Raw genomic sequence first — 19,887 nt, 5'->3', positions numbered from 1 at the left:
GCTTTTACCCACAGCGCCACCCGCGGGTACAGGATTGCAACCCAAATCTCTTAGAGGGTTTCTGTAGTTCTCTTTACCCTGAAATGCAACTGAAATTCTGAATCTTCCTGAGCACTAAGAGGAAAGGAGATAAGCCCATCTCAAATCTTACCACCTTCCTTACCTTTCCCCTAAACTTCCATTATGGAAGGACCTGTCCACTCCCCAAAGTGAGCAGTTAATCAGTGTGATGGGAATGTTGGAGGCATATTAACTCCCCAAGCAGCAATGAGAGTTCATCTCTCAGAAGTGACTCTCTGCCCATAAACAGCCATTGTAGCTGGTCACAGTTTTTCCAGGAATGTTTGATGAATGACACACTGAAGTGGCTGAGCCACACTCATCAATTTGCCAGATGCCCCCCGTTGAGCAGCTGAGCATAGCTGCTCAAAGCCCAGATTGGGATCTAGATTTTTCTCTCAAGTGTGAGGTTATTTAGACAAAAGACTGCGAGATAGACTGGATTATTACAAACAAGGGCTGATCAAAAAGAAGAAGCAGAATTAGAAATGATGATGAGAAATTTCAAAAGGAATGGGGTCCTAGCAACTGGGACTTTATGCCAGGACTTCAAAATTAATTGGGTTGGCTTTTAAAAGTGCTTGCGAGGAACTGAGATAATGGCCACATTCTTTAAAGAAGGAAACTACAACAGAAGGCTCAGGTTGTGGTTACAGGAGCACAAACAACAGGTACTAACTATTTCAATGTAGTCAACATTAGCCCACCTGTTAGAGAAACTGATGCAATAGTTTCTCTAAAGTAGGGCAGCAATTTAGCATTTCCTGGACTCCACTTGGTTTCCTTACACCCCCAGCTCTCCCCACCCTTTAGTCTCAATGCTATGCTACTGCTAACACAATGGCAGCAAACCTCCACCTCCCAATCTGCCTCCTCATTCTCATTCTGGGAAAGGTGGCCTAGGACAATGTCTGTGCCATCACCACTTTTCCAGAGTTGCTACACATTCTCTTTTAAAACTATTTAAAGGTTTAAGATAACTTAGCATTGGCAAAGTATGAAAAGTAAGGGAAAAGGAGAAGAGGCGAAGAGGCGTATATAAAGCTCCTAGCCCATTGCTGCCATTGTTTATAGGGATGTTTTTCTGTTATGACTTTCTCTCCAGGCATATAGCATGAGAACAAAGGAGGCCTAGTAAATGGGCTCTGGTGAGCTCCTGGGAAGTCTCACAGTCTTCTGCCAGAGTGGGAGCTTAAACTGTGCTATTATACTTTCTGCATACTGTGAGTTTGCCATCACATCATTCATCTGTACCAGTTATCTCCCATGTTCCTTTTCTCTCCAAATTCACTGCATTTACAGCTGCCATTTCTCCATAGTATTATGAAGAAATAGCACCTGCCAACTCATTGTTATGGTGGGAGAAGTTTGCCCATCTCTCTTTTGCCTTCTGACTCGCCTCTCCTCTGTGCCCTACACATCACCTCATTTCTAAATCTCTTGCCTTTCCCCATATTGCCCATATAATCTTCACAGCAGATGTATTCTGTACTGCAGGGGTTGGACACCACCAGCCTGTGAAACAGTCTTAGCTGGACAGGTTGTCATATTTGGTCTGTAATGCCTTAAAAACCCACATGCCACTTAGCTGATGTCTGGGGGGGGGGTGATGTTAGCCAATAGGCAGGGACAGGCTTTTATTCAGCACTGGCTGTATGCACCATTTCTCCTGAGGGTAACAGGTGTGCACACAGCCAAAGCTTAGTGTAAGCCTGTTTGAAAGCTCTTTTGCAAACATCTCTGTGCTGCTCTTGAAACCTTTGGACTGGAGCTTAGACCTAGAGGGAGGAATATGCCTGGAAGAGAAGCCAAAATAAGATTTGTTCTCCCTTTCATAGAATTATGTAATTGTAGAGTTGGAAGGGGCCCTGAGGATCATCTAGTCCAACCCCCTGCAAAGCAGGAATATGTAGCTGTCCCAAATGGGGATCAAACCTGCAACCTTGGCATTATCAGCACCATGCTCTAACCTACTTTCCACAGCCTCAACCTCTAAAAGAATCACTTACCTGGGTCTTTCCCATCCCAGAGAGGCAGCTGCTCCAGACTGTGCTGGAAATGAAGACTATCTGGCCCAGAGATTTAGGATCCTAACCAGCAGTTGGCAAAGTTGCAATCAGCAGAGAAAGCCCTCTAACCCATGAGTATAATATCTGCAGAGGAAGTAGTTATGCTTACATGAAGAGAGTTAATAAACAAAATGTCTCCCTCTTCTTCCCCATCCTGCTTCCAATCTTCTCCATAGCTTTTTTTGAAAAACTTAATGGAACAGCTGTGTAATTTTCCCAGGTGTAGATGATCCATCATCTGTATAAATTGCTCAACGACTATTGTGCTCTAGCCATTTCCTTCTCTATAATCTCTCCTTTCTAGGACTAGTAAACTCTATTACTTCTACCCTTCCCTTCCCAAAATGTATTGCCTGTATATCTGTTTTTCTCCCTCCCTGCAGCTTGGGCAATCATTATCCGCAGTACAGTGAGGGGGTATTTAACGCTTTTCCCACACACAATGGTTTCACTGCAAATCACCCCCCTTCTCTGAAGCTGGGAGTAATGCAACTGCCCATTTGGCTACAGGGTCTTAGAAATCTGCAATTAGAGTTCCTTTTTCACTTCTAGCCTAAAGCAGAAAAGCAATGATTAGGGTACTGATAAATCATCCAAATTGGGAAGTTCCCCATGTGGAAAGTCTACTGTGCAGTTCTGCACAAAGTTGGCAAGAAAACACTCTGCACACAGTAGGACCAATTGACATAACAAATCTCTGCATTGAGCCGCTGCCACACAAGCAGTCTCCAGACTGTCACTACTTTATGGGAGGGATTCAAGCACATACCATAAATGTAGGTTTGCATAACCAAAGTGAATTAAAATGGCCTGTTGCCCTAGAGCAGAGGTGGGGCACCTTTTTGGCCTCACCTATCCTCACCCCACCCCCAAGGCACCTTTGACAGGTGGGTGGACAACCCAGCTGATGACTGACAAGTGGGTTGTCCCACTCACCTGTCAAAGGCCCAACTGGCTTTTGGACACTTGGGAACAGCAGCTTGGGAAGTGCTGAGCCAAGGGCAGGCAAAGCTGTTTTCCTGCAAGGATCAGCTGTGCAATTGAGTTTCCCATGGGGAACTTGGTTGCTCAGCTGATGCAGCAGTTGCAAAGTCACTGCTCATTAGCTGAGAGGCAGTGACTTCCGCTCTGCTTTCTGCTGGGGTTGGTTGCATGCCAGTTGTGTCCACACCATACATCATAAATGACTTTGGGTATGGAAAAAGTATATATGTAGTTTGCAGGAAATGGTCTTGTGGGACAAACTGGGACCCATGTAAGGCCCAAACTGGCCTGTGGGTTGGAGGTTCCCCACCCCAGTCTGAGTGCAACAAAGTAGCTTTAAAAAAGAATGAGACTTTTTGCAATTTGGAAAGTGAAGAGGAAAAGCACTGAAAAGTGTGGGAATGGATGATTATCAGGAAGATGTATAAACATGCTGTAAGCTACAGAGGTGTTTCTCAGCAGCCTTTATGTGGCTCATGTTAATTCCCAGAAAAGAGGTAAGTAATGAATATATCTGCTTTTAGGAATCGAAGTGCCCTTCCTATCCTATGGTAGTTGACAACAATGGTACATTGTACAGGGACAGATAAAACCAAGAAGCTTCAGCTCTTCTTCAACTTTGCTGCTCTGTTTTATTTTTGATGGGAACTAGGTCTACCAGGAAAAGCACCACTAAAGGGAAAGTGAAGTAATATTTCTAACTGGCACAGGAGAGGGATTCTCCTTAAAGCATGTGTCATATATTGGCTGCTGGATAAAGTGTAACTAAACCCAGATGAATGAGTATACTTCAGTTAAAAAAAAATAGAAACTATTTGCAACAGTATAGAAGGGGAATGGGGTGGGGGTGGGGGTGGGGGTTCATGAACATACTTTGTTGTGCATTGTTTAAAACCCAGATAAGAATGCTTTTGTTTGGTTGATGACTTTGGTCCAAAACTCAGTTTCCTATCAAATAGCTTCTCCTTACCCAATGGGCAATGACTAGACTAGAGCATTGGGTTCAAGTGTGCAAAACCTCAGGTTCAAAGTGCTGGAGAATGGAAAGGTAACCTTTGGGATTACGATCATATACACACTTAACTAGAGCACAGCAGATATGAAGTAGATATGAACTGATTGTGCTGTACATATTGATCCAATGGCTATACATTTCCTATGTGACATCAAATGTTTGCCACAATAAGAGACAAAGTACTGTGCTAGGAGGAGAGCTGGAATGACCTAGAAAGACATCTTTAAAGACCTTTTGCTCCCAGCCAGAAACAATGTGAAAAGCCAGAAGCTTCTCATGTAGTTGGTCGGTTGTTTTTTTAGAGGACACCTAGTCTGGCCTGTGCTTGAAGACCTCCAAGAAGGGGGACATGCAAGCACTCTTCAAATCTCATTCAATATTATCATTTTGTTTCTTGGTATGTCTATATCCTAGCTTGTGTTTATATATGTGTGTGTGTGTTTATACACACACACAGGGAGAGAGACAGACACAGTGACACTGGCACCAGATACATCATAAAGGTACTGTACTTCCATCAGTTTATACAATATAACGAACAGCCTTATCCCGTATAGTATAATGAATCTGCAGATCTGACCTTTATGCTTGAGATACAAGGCTCCATTCAGAAGCACCCTATGAAAACCGGGCTCCGGTTTATTACTTCTTTCTCACTTCAAGGTTGAATCTACGAGGCTGTTGATTTATATACCTCCAAATTCACTCGTTTGCTTCGCCAGTCACCGTGCAATCCTAGACATGTTTTGGGGGGGGCGGTGTGTGTGTGTGTGTGTTTATCATGTATTTTATCATGTGGCGTTTTTATGTTGTGAGCCGCCCTGAGACCTGCGGATGAAGGGCGGTATGCAAATTTGATAAAATAAAATACAGTACTCAGAAGTCAGCCCCACTGAGTGCTTACCCAGTGGGGCTTACTCCCAGGAAAGCGGCTCTACGAATGGGCGCCTGGGCCCACGAGGCGCTTCCTTCCGGCTCCTCTCCGGCGTGTTTCTGCTCTGGTTCTCCTCGCGGGCCGCGGCAGCTGGAGTGTGCGCGCGCCTTTCCGCGCACGACGCCATCCCGCTGCGCTGCGTGGCGCAACCTAGTCCTTAGTGAAGCTCTTCTTTCCCGCCCCGAGCTTCCTTCCCGCGCGTGGATACCAGGGAGACTCTCAGCAGCGGCGGCGAGGCTCGACCCTCGTGCTCCGCGAGCGTTTGGTTGCGCGCGCTGCCGCGGAGGGCCGGCTGCGTCGTGCGCCCGCCTCGCCCGTTCCCCCTGCTGCTGCTGCGCCGGCGGCGGCGGCGGGCCCTGCTTTTGGGGCTGCGCGGGGAGCTGTCAGTCAGGGAGCAGCCCCAGCCCAGGGTGATGTCAGCGGATCAGCTGCTCTATAACAAAGCGCCGAGCGCCGAGCGCGGGGAGACGAGCCAGCGGGCGGCGGCGCAGGCACTCGCGGCTTGCTAGGGCGCGCTGCGCGGTGGCGGCCCCTCGCTCGCCTTGGTGGGGGACACAGCGGCAGGCAGTCGCCCTCTCCGGCCGAGCGCCGGGACGCAGACGAGAGCGCGGCGGGCGCGCTCCCGAGCAGGGCCAGCCGAGCCAAGGAAGTTGTCTCTCTCTCGGCGCTGAGCCATGGACAGTGACGAGGAGACGTTGGAAGAGACCGTCGAGGGTAACTGCGTCCCTTAGGCCGGAGGGGAGGCGGGCACAGCGTCTTGGGGCGGCGGCGGCGAGGGAGAGCAGGGGCGGGGGTCTCCGAGGCGCCCTTTTGCGCCGGGGCTTCGCGCATCTCCGAGGAGCCCTTTCCGCCGCCGCCGCCGCCTTTCGTGGGGGGCAAATATGGTGCCTTTCTTGCCGCCTGCTTTCTCCCGCTTTGGTTGCGGTGGCTTGGCGGGCTGGTTCCTGTTCTCCTTCGTGGGACACGAGGGAGCGGGGAGACCTCGGGAGGAGAGGCAGCGCGAGGCAGCCTGCCGCGAGCCCCGAGCTTGGAAGTTGGCCGGAGGCGCGTGGCTCGGCCTCGACTGCAGCTCAGAGGGAAGCCAATCGCGCGAAGAAGCGCGGAGCGAGCTGCCCTCCCAAATAAGCTCAGCCAGAAATAGCTGCCCCATCCCGGTCTGCGAGGGCTTGTGTTCGTCCTCTTCCTCCAGGAGATGCGTGATAGGTGCGGAGAGAGCATGTCAGATCTACATGTTGTTACCAAGTTTTATTAGAATCACTGGGACTCTTTATTCTAAGATGGGGAGGAGACCTGTGGTCTTCCAGATGTTGTGGGACACCAGCTCCCCTAAGCAGCAGCCCGCAGGAATGATGGGAGTTGTAGTTCGACAACATTTGGAACGCTACAGGTTCCCCACTCCTAGGTAAATGTGTGATTGAGGGGCCAGTGGGGGTCTTTCCACAATTTGACCGAGTGTTGAAAATATGTGAATGCTTGCGCAATCTTTCTCTGTTCTAAGGATAATAATTAAATCATTCATTCATTGTGTTTCACCACAAGGGTCTTAAGGCCACTTGCATCCGTGCAACAAAAGGATACAGAAAAGCACATGCAATAAAATCCAAGCCTGCTCTAAAGACACATAAGTAACTAAAAAGTTAAGATATTCAGTCACTTGTACCATTATAATATTAAAAACAACAAACTGGGTGAAAAACAACCGCACCCCTGCAGGAGATGAGAAAACATCAACAATAAAATGCCTGGGAGTAAATAATCGTTTTTGCCTGTCTCTGATAATATGATCATCTTAGTTCCAAGTGAGCCTTCCTAGGGAGAGCATTGCATAAATAGGGGAGTCACTACTGAGAAGACCCTCTAACAGTTTCTGTACTCCTGCAAGGGGACACTTGCAGGAAGGCCTCCAGACAGACTCATATGGGTAGAGGTGTTCTGCAAGGTCCTGAGCCTTGAATTCAGCCCAGAAGCCAGTGCAGTCATGCCAGAACCATTGTTATATATGTTTGGTTCCTATTAATAATCTAGCAGCATTTTCTGCACCAGCTGAAACTGTCTTTCAAAGTCAGGCCCACCTATAATGTATTCAAGCAATGTAATTACAATTTGCATTGTCAAAAATGTTTTCAGCAACCACAAAGGCTTAATGAAAGTTGAGCCTTTTCATGATGTTATCATTGCTTGATTTATTGATCTGGGGCTTTATGAAATGTGAAAAGATGCATGGCTAAAATGGCAAGGCTTGACAGGCTTTAGTGCCCTGGTTTCTTAATTTCCTGCTTTTTGGCCATTCAGTAATATTATTGTTCCACATCTATGGAAAATATTAAAATGTGTATCACTTAGACATTGTTAGAAAGGGTAGATAGATGTTTGGGGTTTTTTCCCTTTAATCTTTCCGGACAGTGGCATAGTTTTTCAACTCTGGATATTTGTCTTTGAACACTACTCCTGGAAATAGTATTGTGTTGTGTCCATAGATTTTGGTCCTGAAAGGATCCAAGTAGTTCTAGTGCGGCATGTAGAATTAATGCAGTGTATTGTATAGGCTGCTTGACTCTTGGCGTGCAAATGAGCAGCTATGTTGTAAACCTGGCACTATTAAATTTGGAAATTATAATGGTGTTGGCGGCCAGAGATTTCCTCTTTAGTCCAGCGTGAAGTATGCTTGGCTGCCGCTGACTTAATTCCTATGTTGACTACATTTAAATGATCACTTAAATTCCAAGGAGTAACTCAATTCATTATTGAATTCTGCCCCTAGTTATGTGTAAATTCCATTGAAACCTATGCGGGGGTTGCCTGTGCACGGTTTGTGGGTGGGACTGCAGCTGTATTTTGAAGCATTTTTTTTCCTATGAAAAAAATAAACGCTGTGAAAATGAGCTCTATTGTTCTCTAACGAATAAAAGCAGAACAGAGCTGCTTGAACAATTGTACTGGGGTTACAGTCATCTGTGCAAGCTAAGGCAGAGGTTCTCCCTATAGGAGGGATTTGGTAGAATAAATAGGGGCCAGAAAGCAAAATGAGCAGTACTGAAGCTGAAACTCAATTTTGATTTATAATATTTACCAATTTGAAATTATATTTCCACTCCAGATCCTTGTGGCAAACTTTAGGATAGAAATTGTGGGACACTGTATTGAGTGCTGGTGATCTAAAAACATAGTGATTGGAGCTGTGGAAAGATGTTGTCTTTTGTAAATATTTAATTATGTGTGTTTCAAGCACTTACACATGAATACAGAAAGTAAAGGCAACCATGTTGGCCCATTAGAAAAATCCTTAAAGCCCTATTAGCACAATACTTTTATTAGTATGATGACATTTTAGTTGGCTTTTTAATTATTTCTCCCTAACAGGAATTTTGTAATTTCAAGTATTATAATAATATGTAGCTTGTCAGGTGCTTGCTTCAACAACTTATATATAAAATATGTCATAATATATATATGTTTTGAGCATTCTTTCTATAGTGTAGATCTGAACCTTGGGATCATTGACTAAATTGGGAATCCTTAACATTTTCATTTGGTTTGGACCCTGGCAGCTCCCCCTTGTCTCCTATTCTTGCCAGGAGAGCTTTATTAGTCAGCAGGATTTGATTCAGAAGTGCCACAAAACTGCAGAAGTGACAGCAGAGTTGGAAATGTGGAAAGGTTGATGGGCAGTTGGGTGTATTGAAAGTGTCCTGGTGAGAAGCCTGATACTGGCCTTACAACAGGTGGGGCAGAAGAATAAATTATTTCAAATGTGTGCATGCGGGAGATGCGGGGAAGTCCGATAGAAATCTGAAATAAGTTGCTGAAATGGTTTTGATTTTCTGTTTCTTCTTTTTTTCTATTTTCTATGTTCTTTCTTTTTTCTGTCTTATCTGTAATTGGAAAAAATGTAATAAAAATTATTATTAAAAAAAAAATCAAATGTGTGCATGCCTGTGCACCCCCCTACCCCAAACACACAATATCTATGTCTGCAAGTCAATGCAGTGTTGGCTTCTTCAAGCTGGATTCCCCCACCCCCCCAAAAAAAGTGGTATAATATACACTTATGCAATCTCTGTTCATTTTTAAAAAATCTAAATAATGGGCCAAAATAAAATAATTATGCAAGTCATGGGAAATGATGCCTTTGTCACATCACCAAGACTCTTAAAATCAGTTGTGTCTTTTTAGTTCAGAAACCAAGTGGCCCTAAGTTGCCCATATCAGAGTGAATTTTGTTTTTCTGTGACCCTATCCAGCTCTTAAATATTGCCATTCCACCCACCCTACCCCATCATTTCACCTCTCAAAACTCTCTCTTTCTGCAGCTGCAGTTTTAAGCTGGGAAAGGGAAGCTTCCATTTGTGAGAATTTATATATGTATTTATGTGTGTAAGTGAGCTTCTTAATTGCTAATGATTCAAAACCATTTTGAGCTATTGTAGAGCCCCAGCCTTAAACATGAACAGCAGTATATCTGCCTATGATGGTGGTGGTATAGCATTGCAGTAGTGCTGGTGTGCAACAGGTTTTAGGACGTTACACTAGTGTAATTAATGACAAAGTGTGTCCTAACCACTCTGCTCCTTCTGCTACTGCAGAAGACTTTAGGAGTGTGTGTGCCTGTGTGTGTTTTGAGAACAAACATAATTAACTGACTTTCATTGGCTGTAATAAGAAAAATAATGTTGTTTCTGAATGTTCAATTCACCACACTTTCCTCTTGCTGCAAACACAGAATTCAGTTATTTCCTTCTCGGGTAGGAAATACATTCTGGTGTGTGTGTAGTTCCACAGTGAGTATCATTATTTGCAGAGATGAGATTAAAACAGCAGAATGACAGTCATGGCTGTTTGGGCTCACTCATCCCTACTTTATCAGCGCAGCTTGCGTCAGTCTCTACACCTTGACATGGAAGTGTCATTTGATTGCCTGCAGGCCCCTTTGTTCTCATCCACCCAGCTTGTTACTATCTTGTATCTGTTATGATCTTGAGTTCCAGAGGCTTTAAGCAAAATTTGATCAAGGTTTCGAATTTGCTCCTTAACTAAGGCTATATACCCATTAACTTAAAAGTTTTGAATCACTCATTTCCTCCCTCTCAATCTCTCTCCCTTCTTGCTCCCATGCCATGGCCACTTTTGCTGTGCAATCTTCCTTCTCTGATGTGCACACCAGCTTAGCTGCAACATTAATAAAGCATACAGCAGTATTTCTCAATAAACTATAGTATGGAGATAGATTGTGCCCATCTGCACATGGGTTCAGACACCAGTGGTGAGATCACAGCGGTTCCAGAGTAAACGATAATGTGTACACCAGCCTAAGAGACTGGCTCCAAGCCTTCTAAAAAGCAAAATGGAAAAATAATTCAGTGGTCTGAACGAGACTGTGTGGAACAAATGTCAAGTTCGGTTCAGCCACTGCAGACTGATATAAAGTTACAAGTGAGCTTTGCCTGAGGACTGACAGTTACACAATTTATGCTTTCTTGGATGGCTTGTGCGACCCATTCCTATAGATCAGCCAAGTACCAGTACTAGAGTCCCCGTAAGAGTCTTCTAAAACAGCCTGTGCTTTTGCTGTCTGTCACAAACTGTGAAGACAGATATTTGAACGCATGTAAAAATTGCTCAAAGCTTGATTGGTTCCTCTTTCTTCTCCTCAAGAACATTAACCATTTCATGAGCAAACAGTTGTCTCAAGTATGAGAAGCATATAGGATACATGTGGATCAAAACACATTCCTCACACGTATCCCAAGTTTTATGATGCTGCAGGTTGGGGTTTCTGGTTTTGTATGAACAGGCTGTGCACTGAGGAAGGACAACTGATAAACGCTGCAGCAGCTCCTTAGCAAAACTAGCTGTAGTTCTCCTCACTGTAGTGCATTTGCTAGTGCAAAGGATGACAGCTGGTCTCTAAGCAGAACTGATGGAGTCTCCTGCTGCAGCTTCATGTTGCCAGATGAGAGAAGGGAGATGTGATGGATTTGGCCCCTCACCAGGGCGACAGAGTAGCCCTACATCCCTTCCTTCTGCTGCAGACTGATGGCATGGCCCATACAGGCTATGGAATTTCCTGTAGTCAAGGAAACTATGTCAGGCATGACTTTGAGTTATAGCTGACGCTAAATAATGATGGGAGTTGACTCATCACATATAACCAGGCCAAGTTGCTGGTGCAGAGGGAGAGAGCCTAGCATCTGGTTGGCTGCAACAATTTGGGGACTAGTGGCTTAGTTTAGTGGGTTAGAGCATGATGCTGATAATGCCAAGATTGCAGGTTTGATCCCCATATGGGACAGTTGCATTGCAGAGGGTTGGACTAGATGATCCTCAGGGTCCCTTCCAACTCTAGAATTCTATGGTTCTATGAGGTGATGGTGACGTTTAGGGGCACCTTTAGTGTGAGGGTGATGCTACCAGTGCTGATGGTTCTTTATCAGGTGTTGAGGTTGTGCAGTACCACACATGCTATTCTTTAAATGTTTGTTTGTTTGTTTTCAATGATACAACAAATATAAAATCAAAACAGAAGACATGTGTTATGATTCTGCAATTGGGAGTGAGTGGATGGAAGTAGTTCTATACCCTTCAAGGTGAAAACCTGCTCTAGTATAGATCTGGACCCTTCTCAGGTGAGAGATGGGATAAGAGAATTAGATAGTCCCATGGGAGTGGGGCATGAGTTCATGAGTGCGTCAGACATTAGGAGTGTATTTTATATATATGCTTGGCAGTGACCCTTTGTATGTGAGTTGTGATATTGTTGGGTATGAGTGGTTTTTGTATACGTGGTAATGCTTGAGGAAGTGAATTTTGTGTGAAATGGATGGTAAGTGAACTTGGACAAATGATTGTATATGCATTATGGTGTTTGGAATTTTACATTATACTGCTTTGTAGCCCTCTGATTTTATTTATTTTTATACTGCATTATGTTTTTGTATATGTACATTCTTCATGTATTTTGTGAATTTGGCATGGTTCTGTTCCACTGTACTTGGTGTGTCAGTGTGTGAATAGGTTCTTGAAGCTTCCCAGCTATGCTGGCTAGTTCTTAGGGCAATTGCACAACTGTTCTTCAGTCCCCACATCCAGAATAGTGTTTTAAGTTCAGAAGGGGAAGGACAAAGAAACAATTAAGTTAATCAATATGCTGGCTATCTGAAAACAAGGTTTCTTAAAAGTGAGTAGTTTGGCCAAAGCATGGAGGCTAAGGGCAGTAATCCATGCTGATGTCTGAGCCAGGATTGTGCAGCAGTAGAGGAACAGAGGCTGTGTTAGGAGTCGGAGCTTGTGCTAAAGCAGAAAACCCCACGTCCAATCCACATGAAGGTACATCTGCATGAACCAGTGGCGTAGCATGGGGGGTGCAGGGGGGGCCGGCCGCACTGGGTGCAACATCTGGGGGTTAGGGTTAGGGGGAGCAAATCCACGGGTTAGGGGACGCAAATTACTTGCCTTGCCCCGGGTGCTGACAACCCACGCTACGCCACTGGCATGAACTCTTGCAGTATCATTGTCTTGGTCTCACTGGCCTCTTTTCAATTTTTATTAGGTGCACTCGATGATGATGGGATGCCGCACGGGTTCTGTACGGTCACATACTCCTCCACAGACAGATTTGAGGGAAACTTTGTGCACGGAGAGAAGAATGGCCGTGGAAAGTTCTTTTTCTTTGATGGAAGGTAGGCATTCTTTTGGGTATGGCTTTGTTTGTTTGTTTGTTTGTTTGTTTGTTTGTTTGCTTGCTTGCTTGCTTAATACTTCAAATATTTTTATAACTTTGTGGGGGTTTTTTCTAGACTATGGCTGTGAAAATAAGACAAAGTTAATAAATCTCCTCCCACACCTTACCCTTGCAGTTCACTCTGCTAATGCTGTTTGAGTAGAGCAAGAAGGGAGAGACACTGAAAGGGAGGGAAAAAAAGCTGTTCTAAACTTCTCCCTATTCCATTCCTCAGCTGCCTCATTAGAGCCCTGAAACATTCCATAGTACCTTCCCACAATGTATTTCACTCCTGGTACCATGTGTTGTCTTCAACACAAAGCTCCATGTCCAGTATAGTAATTATATGTACAGCATCCATCAACGGATGTAACCTTCTCTAACTGAGCAAGATAACTGACAGGCTTGCTCTTAAGGTTCTAGTCACCTTAAACATACAGTAATAGCATGGGGTGTGCACACAAGGGAGACTGCAGAACAGGAGAGAGGATGAAGTCTGGAAATGGGTTTAATCCGTGTGCCAGGGACAGTTCAGAAAAGTAAGGAGGCGGTGGAGGTAGAAAGGAAGTGATGGTGAAAATCAGGGTGCAAGAAAGGAGGAAGCAGGTGGCATCGGAATGGGGTTGAATATGAAAACTGGCATGAAAGAGTCTGAAGAATAGCAGGGGATAGTGTCTTCATAATTGGGCAGAAGGTAAAAAGGGTGCTTAGCAATACAGTGTATGGGAGATGTATAATATGAGGTTATTGGGGGGGGGGTTGTGTGCAAGGGAGGTTGCACAAGAGGAGGAGGCAAAGGCATGGGGGTGAAGGTGAAAACAGGGAGACAAAGTGCGATTGCATTATAGAAGAGAGAAGTGGTATCAGAAAATGGGGTTTGGGAGGGGGAAAATCAAGCTTAATACCGGTAGTTGCATGGGGTGGGAAGGGGAAGTGCTAAAGTGTTAATGTGGAGGGAATGGCAGGTGGATTGGTAAGCAGAGCAAGCAGGGGTTTAGCCTCCAGTAATTTGGTTTAAAAACCAAATTAAAAAGCAACACACATTTTAAACACTTCCATAAACAGATTAAGAGCAATGATCTACAAGTATAGAAAGCCAGTGATAGTAAAAACTGAGATGTTAAAGGCTGCCCAGAAAAGAAATGTTTCCAACTTGTGATGAAAATGAACCAGAGAGGGAGCCTGACAGATCTCCGCAAGTCAGAATGGTAGAGTTACTGGGCCACTACCAAGAAGGTCCTGTTGCTCACTTACCTGAGATGATGGTACAGAGAGCAAAGTGGCTGAGGCTGATATTGAAGCCCTAGCAGTTCTGCATTGTGGGGAGAGTGTCCTTAAGGTAATGAGACATTTTTACTTTGAGAACATTTCATATAATAAACTAGATACTATTGATCCCTGTGCCCTACCCTTTTCTCGTTACCAGCACATTAGAAGGCTATTATGTGGATGATGCTCTGCAAGGCCAGGGTGTATATACATATGAAGATGGAGGAGCTCTTCATGGCACTTACGTAGATGGAGAACTAAATGGGCCAGCCCAGGAATATGATGCTGATGGGCGACTGATATTCAAAGGGCAATACAAAGATAATATTCGATGTGGGATTTGTTGGATATACTACCCTGTAAGTACGTTGGACTTTTTCAAATATGCAAGGTGGGAAATGAGTTATAAACCTAAATGGGGAGGTGTGGCAGCAAAGTAGGGGATGAAGTGATATCTTACACATGGGGAAGACAAATCCCGTTGCGCTGTTGAGAGAGACAGCTGGGCTGCATAACTGCCACCTGCAAAGGAGAGCAAAGGGTTGTGATTTGGCAGCCTACCAGAATCCTAGCAATCCTTTTCACACTTGTGGTGGTTGTGGCTTCTCAGAATTTGGATGCAGATTATGCGTGATAGGGTACATTTGCCTTCCACAAGTTGCTGCTGTGTGCAAACTGTGTACATGAGAGTAAAACGCACCATGTGCCTTTCTCAGCCATGTGCATCTTTTTAAAGATTTGTCAAACCTTTGTGGGTTTTACTTTTCATTCTAAGAGAGGTGCTTTTCTTCATAAATACTTTGCTGAACATAGTTCTCTACTGTCTTTAATTTAGAACCATTATAGCAGGGTTGCCTCTGGCTTTCACAAATGAATAGCTCTATTCAGGCCACTCAAGCTAGTGACACTTTGCCTAAATAAATACTGAATAGTAACTATGCACATGCTTTAGACATCAGTCCGCTGTAACAAAATGTTCTGAACTTGGAAGCTAGAAAAAAGGATTCAGTGTGCTTTTAAACATCTATATTTTTGCTGTCCTCCCCAGCCCCACCCCCCCAAAGGTCAATGTGACTTCTGTGTAAAAACTGTGTTTATAAATATCAGCATTTAACTGGATAATCTTGGGAAGTTAAATATATATATATAACTTACTAGGCATGACTAGAGACGCAAAGAACCTGTTCAGAGAAGTGTCTGTTCTATGCTTCTCAATAAAATAGTGAACAGGCCCATAATGGCTGTCACAATCTTGGAGATGAAGCTGTAATGGATCTCTAACAAGGCTCTTACGGTTTTTATCTTTGGTTCACAAAACCCCTCAAAAAAAAAAATCCGCTGCAGGTTATTTATTTATCCATCTATCTGTTTATGGATTGAAGAGCTAAAGAATACTGTTCAGTTATTTTACTTGGTTTATGGTTAATTTGGCTGCAATTTGTTTGGAAGTGCCCCCCCTTTTTTTTGTAGAAATACCCTGGATTTACACAGGGCTTTGTTATAGCAGAACTGGATTGCTGGAATAAACACAAGTCACTGAGATCTGTACAGGGTAGCAAAAGATCAGAGGCAGCAGGAAGTGAGGTTTAAATAACCTAAGCTTCAGCTGGTACCTATGAAACAAAAATATTATAAACGTATTTCAATTAGCACAGTTGTTACTTTTGGGTGGTATCCATCTAAATTATACCTGGAGTAGACTCATTGACATGATTAACTTAGGTCCATTAATTTCAATGGGTCTTCTCTGAGAAAAAGTTAGTTGGATGCAGTGCAATATCTGTGTTGCTATTGAAAGGTTTTAAAAACGTGTGTGCACACAGAAACATTTCCCTCTTAAAAAGGTGCAGCATTTATTGTACCAATATTATGCTTCTCATTCAGGATGGTGGACATCTGGTTGGAGAAGTTAATGAAGAGGGAGAGATGACTGGCGAGAAGATAGCCTATGTGTACCCTGATGGGAAGATGGCCTATTATGGACACTTCATAGATGGTGAAATGTTGGAAGCAAAGCTGGCAACTCTTGTATCCGTAGAAGAGGGGAAGCCACAATTTGAAGTGCTGCCAGGCAGTAGGTTCTCCTTGATGTGCAAAATGGTGTTGTGTAGCATGGCTTCCACACACCTTTTTGGAGATAAGTTTGAGCAAACAATGCTTTCAGTTTTTCTATTTTCACATTGCTCCAATTTTGTTCCTGTGCCAATGCCCTCCACTCTGCAAGATAGAATTACTAAAATTAGAGCTGCCATGGTGTGTTGACAAAATGGATTGGAGCGGGTTGTACACTCCGAGCCAGAAGAAGTATAAGGAATGGTAGTTTAGGGTCGCTTCACTTTACATTTTGAATTTGGACCTGGTATGCAAAGTATAAATACCATATATCAGTTGAGACACATTTTTCTTTCCACTTCTTTTGGTAAAAGGTAATGAAATTGGGTCCCGGTTCTATATCAATTGCTGCTGCTTTTGATTTTGTTGAGGAAAAGTGATGGTGATAATATGCACTGACCACACATAGTTGATGTGGGGTGCATGCATTTTTAACTTGGTTTTACATATTCAGGGGGGAAATATAATGTTAAAGCACTGTTGGGAAACATTATTTCTAGCATGTATAAACCTCAACTCATATTTGTTACAAAGGTGACTGAATACTGCTTGCAGTTTTGAGGAGAAATGAAAATGGTGAAAAAAATGTATGCAGAGCACTGTTTTATTATATAGTAGACAGACCTAAATACAATATTTTTGCTGTCTTGTTTTAAAAACTTAATTTCCTTATGGTGTGTTGAATGCCTAACACTTTAATAAGAGAGAGACCTGCATCTTCATCTTGATTGTCCATTAATTTGTGTACTTTTTTTGTTTTGTTTTGCTTTGTTTTTAGGCCCAGTATACAGTTTTGATAAATCTACTTCATCTTGCATTTCTACAAATGCACTTCTTCCTGATCCTTATGAATCGGAGAGGTAGAATAATTTATGTGTATCGTTTCGCTCCCTTTCTTAAATATTTGCAAAGAAACAATTTAGTTGTTCTGCTTCGCATTTTAAGACAGCATTCAGCAACACTTTATTCCTTTGAATTGCAAACAGAACTACTTGTGTGCAAATGACATCATATTAGCTCATTAATTTGATGGTTATCTTGCATGAGCTTAATTGAATTGAAATGTTTTCCTAAAAACATGAATTGGTATGAAAAATCTGTAACTATTAGGAGGAAACTTTTATATTTCTTCTAAAAGTGATTTTTAAATGAATTTTTAAGTACAGTAGTGAAAAACTGTGGTACTGTACTAAAGTATTTCTTTGTTTAATATATCTCTCAGTGGCTACAAATAACTGTTTCTCCACCCACTCCTTGCCCAAAAAAACATTGCAATACTTTTATTTGGCTGTTCAGAAGATGATCTTCAATTTACATAATCAGGATTTGGCAGGGACAGAAACTTGATGGGACTCTGCATTTTGTTGGGCAAAGTATTGATACACTTTCCCTTTTTTCTAAACACAGAGGCTTTGTCACATTTGACACCTGTGCTAGTATTTCTTCCCATGGCCCAAAATTAATGATCTCAAATTTACACAAACTAATAAAATAGTTTTCTAAAAATATTAGTGTATTACAGAGTAGTAATAATGACACTGTACTTTCTTTTTACTCTTTCCTTTCATCAGGGTATATGTAGATGCATCTCTCATTTCCAGCGCAGGAGAAGGGTTATTTACTAAAGTATCTGCTGAGGTTGGCACAGTTATGTCCTTTTACAATGGCGTACGAATTACACACCAGGAGGTAAAGTGAAGTGAGAACTTTTCATTGCTACTTCTGAAACACTACCTTTTTGGAAACATTTTTGTTGCTTGTTCACCCTATTATTTCAAAAATGCTTCAGTATTCACCAGGACTGGGTAAAAAAAGTGTGTTGATTTCATATAATGCATGGTCAAGGATCCTGTAGTCATTATGGGATCTCACAAGTATTTGAAGACCCAAAGGTTCTCTACAGAGAATTGTCTTGTTAAAAGTGTATCTTGCTTCTCAGTTTCTTTAATATCAGTCCAGCAAGCCTTTGAAAATTAAGGATGATTTTGTTCACTCGATTAGAGATTTCAGTAAGTGTGCCACAAGTCTGCTGTAAAACTGATTTTTATTGTGTAGAGGTAATGAAGCAGAAAGGGCAAGAAGTTAAGGCAACTTACTATGGTCAGGACTATTGGAGTGGCATGTTTTCCTTCTCTTAAATTTGTTTCCTAATAGAGTACAGTGGTACCTCTGATTGCGAACGGGATCCGTTCCAGAGGCCCATTCGCAACCTGAAAGGAACACAACCCGCGTCTGCGCACGCGCGGGTCGCAATTCACAGCCTCTGCGCATGCGCGTGACGTCATTTTGCGCTTCTGCGCAAGCAGCGAAACCCGGAAGTAACTCTTTCTGGTACTTCCGGGTCGCTGCAGGACGCAACCTGAAAAGATTTAACCCGAAGCATCTTTAACCTGAGGCATGACTGTACTTGCAAGCCTGATTGAATACCACTGGTCTCTCTCCTTTAAAGCATGTAACACAAGAAAAATCTGCATTGTATCTTCAGGCTGACAAAAACACAAAGTTGACACTGCAACAATGTCTGTTTTAGGTGGATGGCAGGGACTGGGCTCTGAATGGTAACACAATATCCCTTGATGATGAAACAGTCATAGATGTACCGGAACCCTACAACCACGCAGCCAAATACTGTGCCTCATTGGGGCACAAGGCAAATCATTCTTTCACACCAAATAGTGTCTATGACTCGTAAGTACTAAACTTATGCTTGATGAAGGTGCTGCTTTTCAGGTGTCAGAACTGTATCTGCCAATGCGATAGCAGATGATATCAAAGGATCACGGCAACTACAGCACTAAATCAAGTGGGTGGGGAAAACTGATGAAAAATACAGTTGAAAGCAAGGGAAGCATTCCTGGAAAATGGCACTTATCCACCATGCTCTGAGTCAGGGGTGGCTAGCCCTGACCACCCATGGTCAGGCTACTCCTGAAGATTTTTGGGGTCCCTCCTCCTAAAAAACCTACAAAATTTGTCATTTTTTTAAATTAAATGGTTTTTAACCGAATTTAATGAATGAAAATAAATTTTAAATGGTGTAGGATTGCTGGTGGGAGACCCTTTTGGAAGGCAGACTCATTAACTACGCCCAGTTGTGTGCTTTGTTCGTGCCCACATTAACATGTGACTCCCGAGGGTTGATAATAGGTGAATACAACCCTCTGTCCAGAAAAAGTTAGACACCCCATATCTACTGTAAGTGTAAAATCCTGCACCAGCCACAAATATTTTGCTGGGAGGTGGGTGGTAGGATCTTTCGTTGAAGAAGATGCTGAGGTGTATCTTCTTGGTTTTGCCTCTGCGTTCAGCGGTGGCCCTACTGTGAGTCAAGAGAGCTGTTTCTGCTGCCCTCTGTTCTTAGTCCCATCCACTCTCCTGTGTTATCTACAGTGGATGGACTGCTTAACTGTAACTTTTCCCAAAACGTTTGTTGTTGCTATTTAACAATATTTTGCTGCTGGCTAAATATCTCTATTTGGTTTTTTGTCGTCGAAATACACTGCAGACGTCTGATCTCCCTGGAGACCAAGAGATGTGACGATAGACTGCTCTGCCTCCTTTCTTTTTAGCAAATGTTTTGTGCCACTGGGGAAGTGGCAATTCTGTATTGATTTGTTTTGGATGTTGTATGTGATGCCAATAAAGGTTTTACGATATGAATATTTTGCTGCAGGAAAAAAAGTGGTCAGTGACACTCCTATAGTGTTTTCTGGTAGTGCTGCGTCAC

General features: G+C 43.2%; 1 protein-coding gene and 2 long non-coding RNA genes across 4 annotated transcripts in view; 1 reads left to right on the top strand and 2 right to left on the bottom strand.

Annotated features, from left to right (window-relative positions):
• Positions 1 to 5,142, bottom strand: part of LOC309540704 — a 49,011-nt gene extending 43,869 nt beyond the window's left edge. Inside the window, exon 1 of one of the 2 annotated variants that reach the window (XR_014223401.1) lies at positions 5,033 to 5,142. This is a non-coding gene — a long non-coding RNA (uncharacterized lncRNA). Of the gene's footprint in view, positions 1 to 4,708; positions 4,922 to 5,032 lie in introns of those variants that run through there. The other variant, XR_014223402.1, reaches the window with a different exon arrangement.
• LOC309540724 overlaps positions 1 to 19,887 on the bottom strand; it is a 333,626-nt gene that overhangs the window by 177,262 nt on the left and 136,477 nt on the right. The gene's annotated exons all lie outside the window — the stretch shown is intronic.
• The window catches only part of SETD7 (SET domain containing 7, histone lysine methyltransferase), an 84,716-nt gene that overhangs the window by 52,698 nt on the left and 12,131 nt on the right, over positions 1 to 19,887 (top strand). Inside the window, exons 2-8 of the mRNA XM_082237747.1 lie at positions 5,727 to 5,776; positions 12,609 to 12,738; positions 14,206 to 14,407; positions 15,933 to 16,122; positions 16,939 to 17,020; positions 17,732 to 17,849; positions 18,691 to 18,848. Of these exons, the coding sequence (XP_082093873.1) occupies positions 5,737 to 5,776; positions 12,609 to 12,738; positions 14,206 to 14,407; positions 15,933 to 16,122; positions 16,939 to 17,020; positions 17,732 to 17,849; positions 18,691 to 18,848 (920 nt within the window). The 5' untranslated portion in view covers positions 5,727 to 5,736. The remainder of the gene's footprint in view (positions 1 to 5,726; positions 5,777 to 12,608; positions 12,739 to 14,205; positions 14,408 to 15,932; positions 16,123 to 16,938; positions 17,021 to 17,731; positions 17,850 to 18,690; positions 18,849 to 19,887) is intronic.

This window comes from Podarcis vaucheri, assembly GCF_965113315.1.
Source record: "Podarcis vaucheri genome assembly, chromosome: 9".
In the NCBI taxonomy this organism is placed as follows: domain Eukaryota; kingdom Metazoa; phylum Chordata; class Lepidosauria; order Squamata; family Lacertidae; genus Podarcis; species Podarcis vaucheri.
Note: the sequence above shows the minus strand (reverse complement) of the source record. Positions and strands in the feature narration are given on the sequence as shown.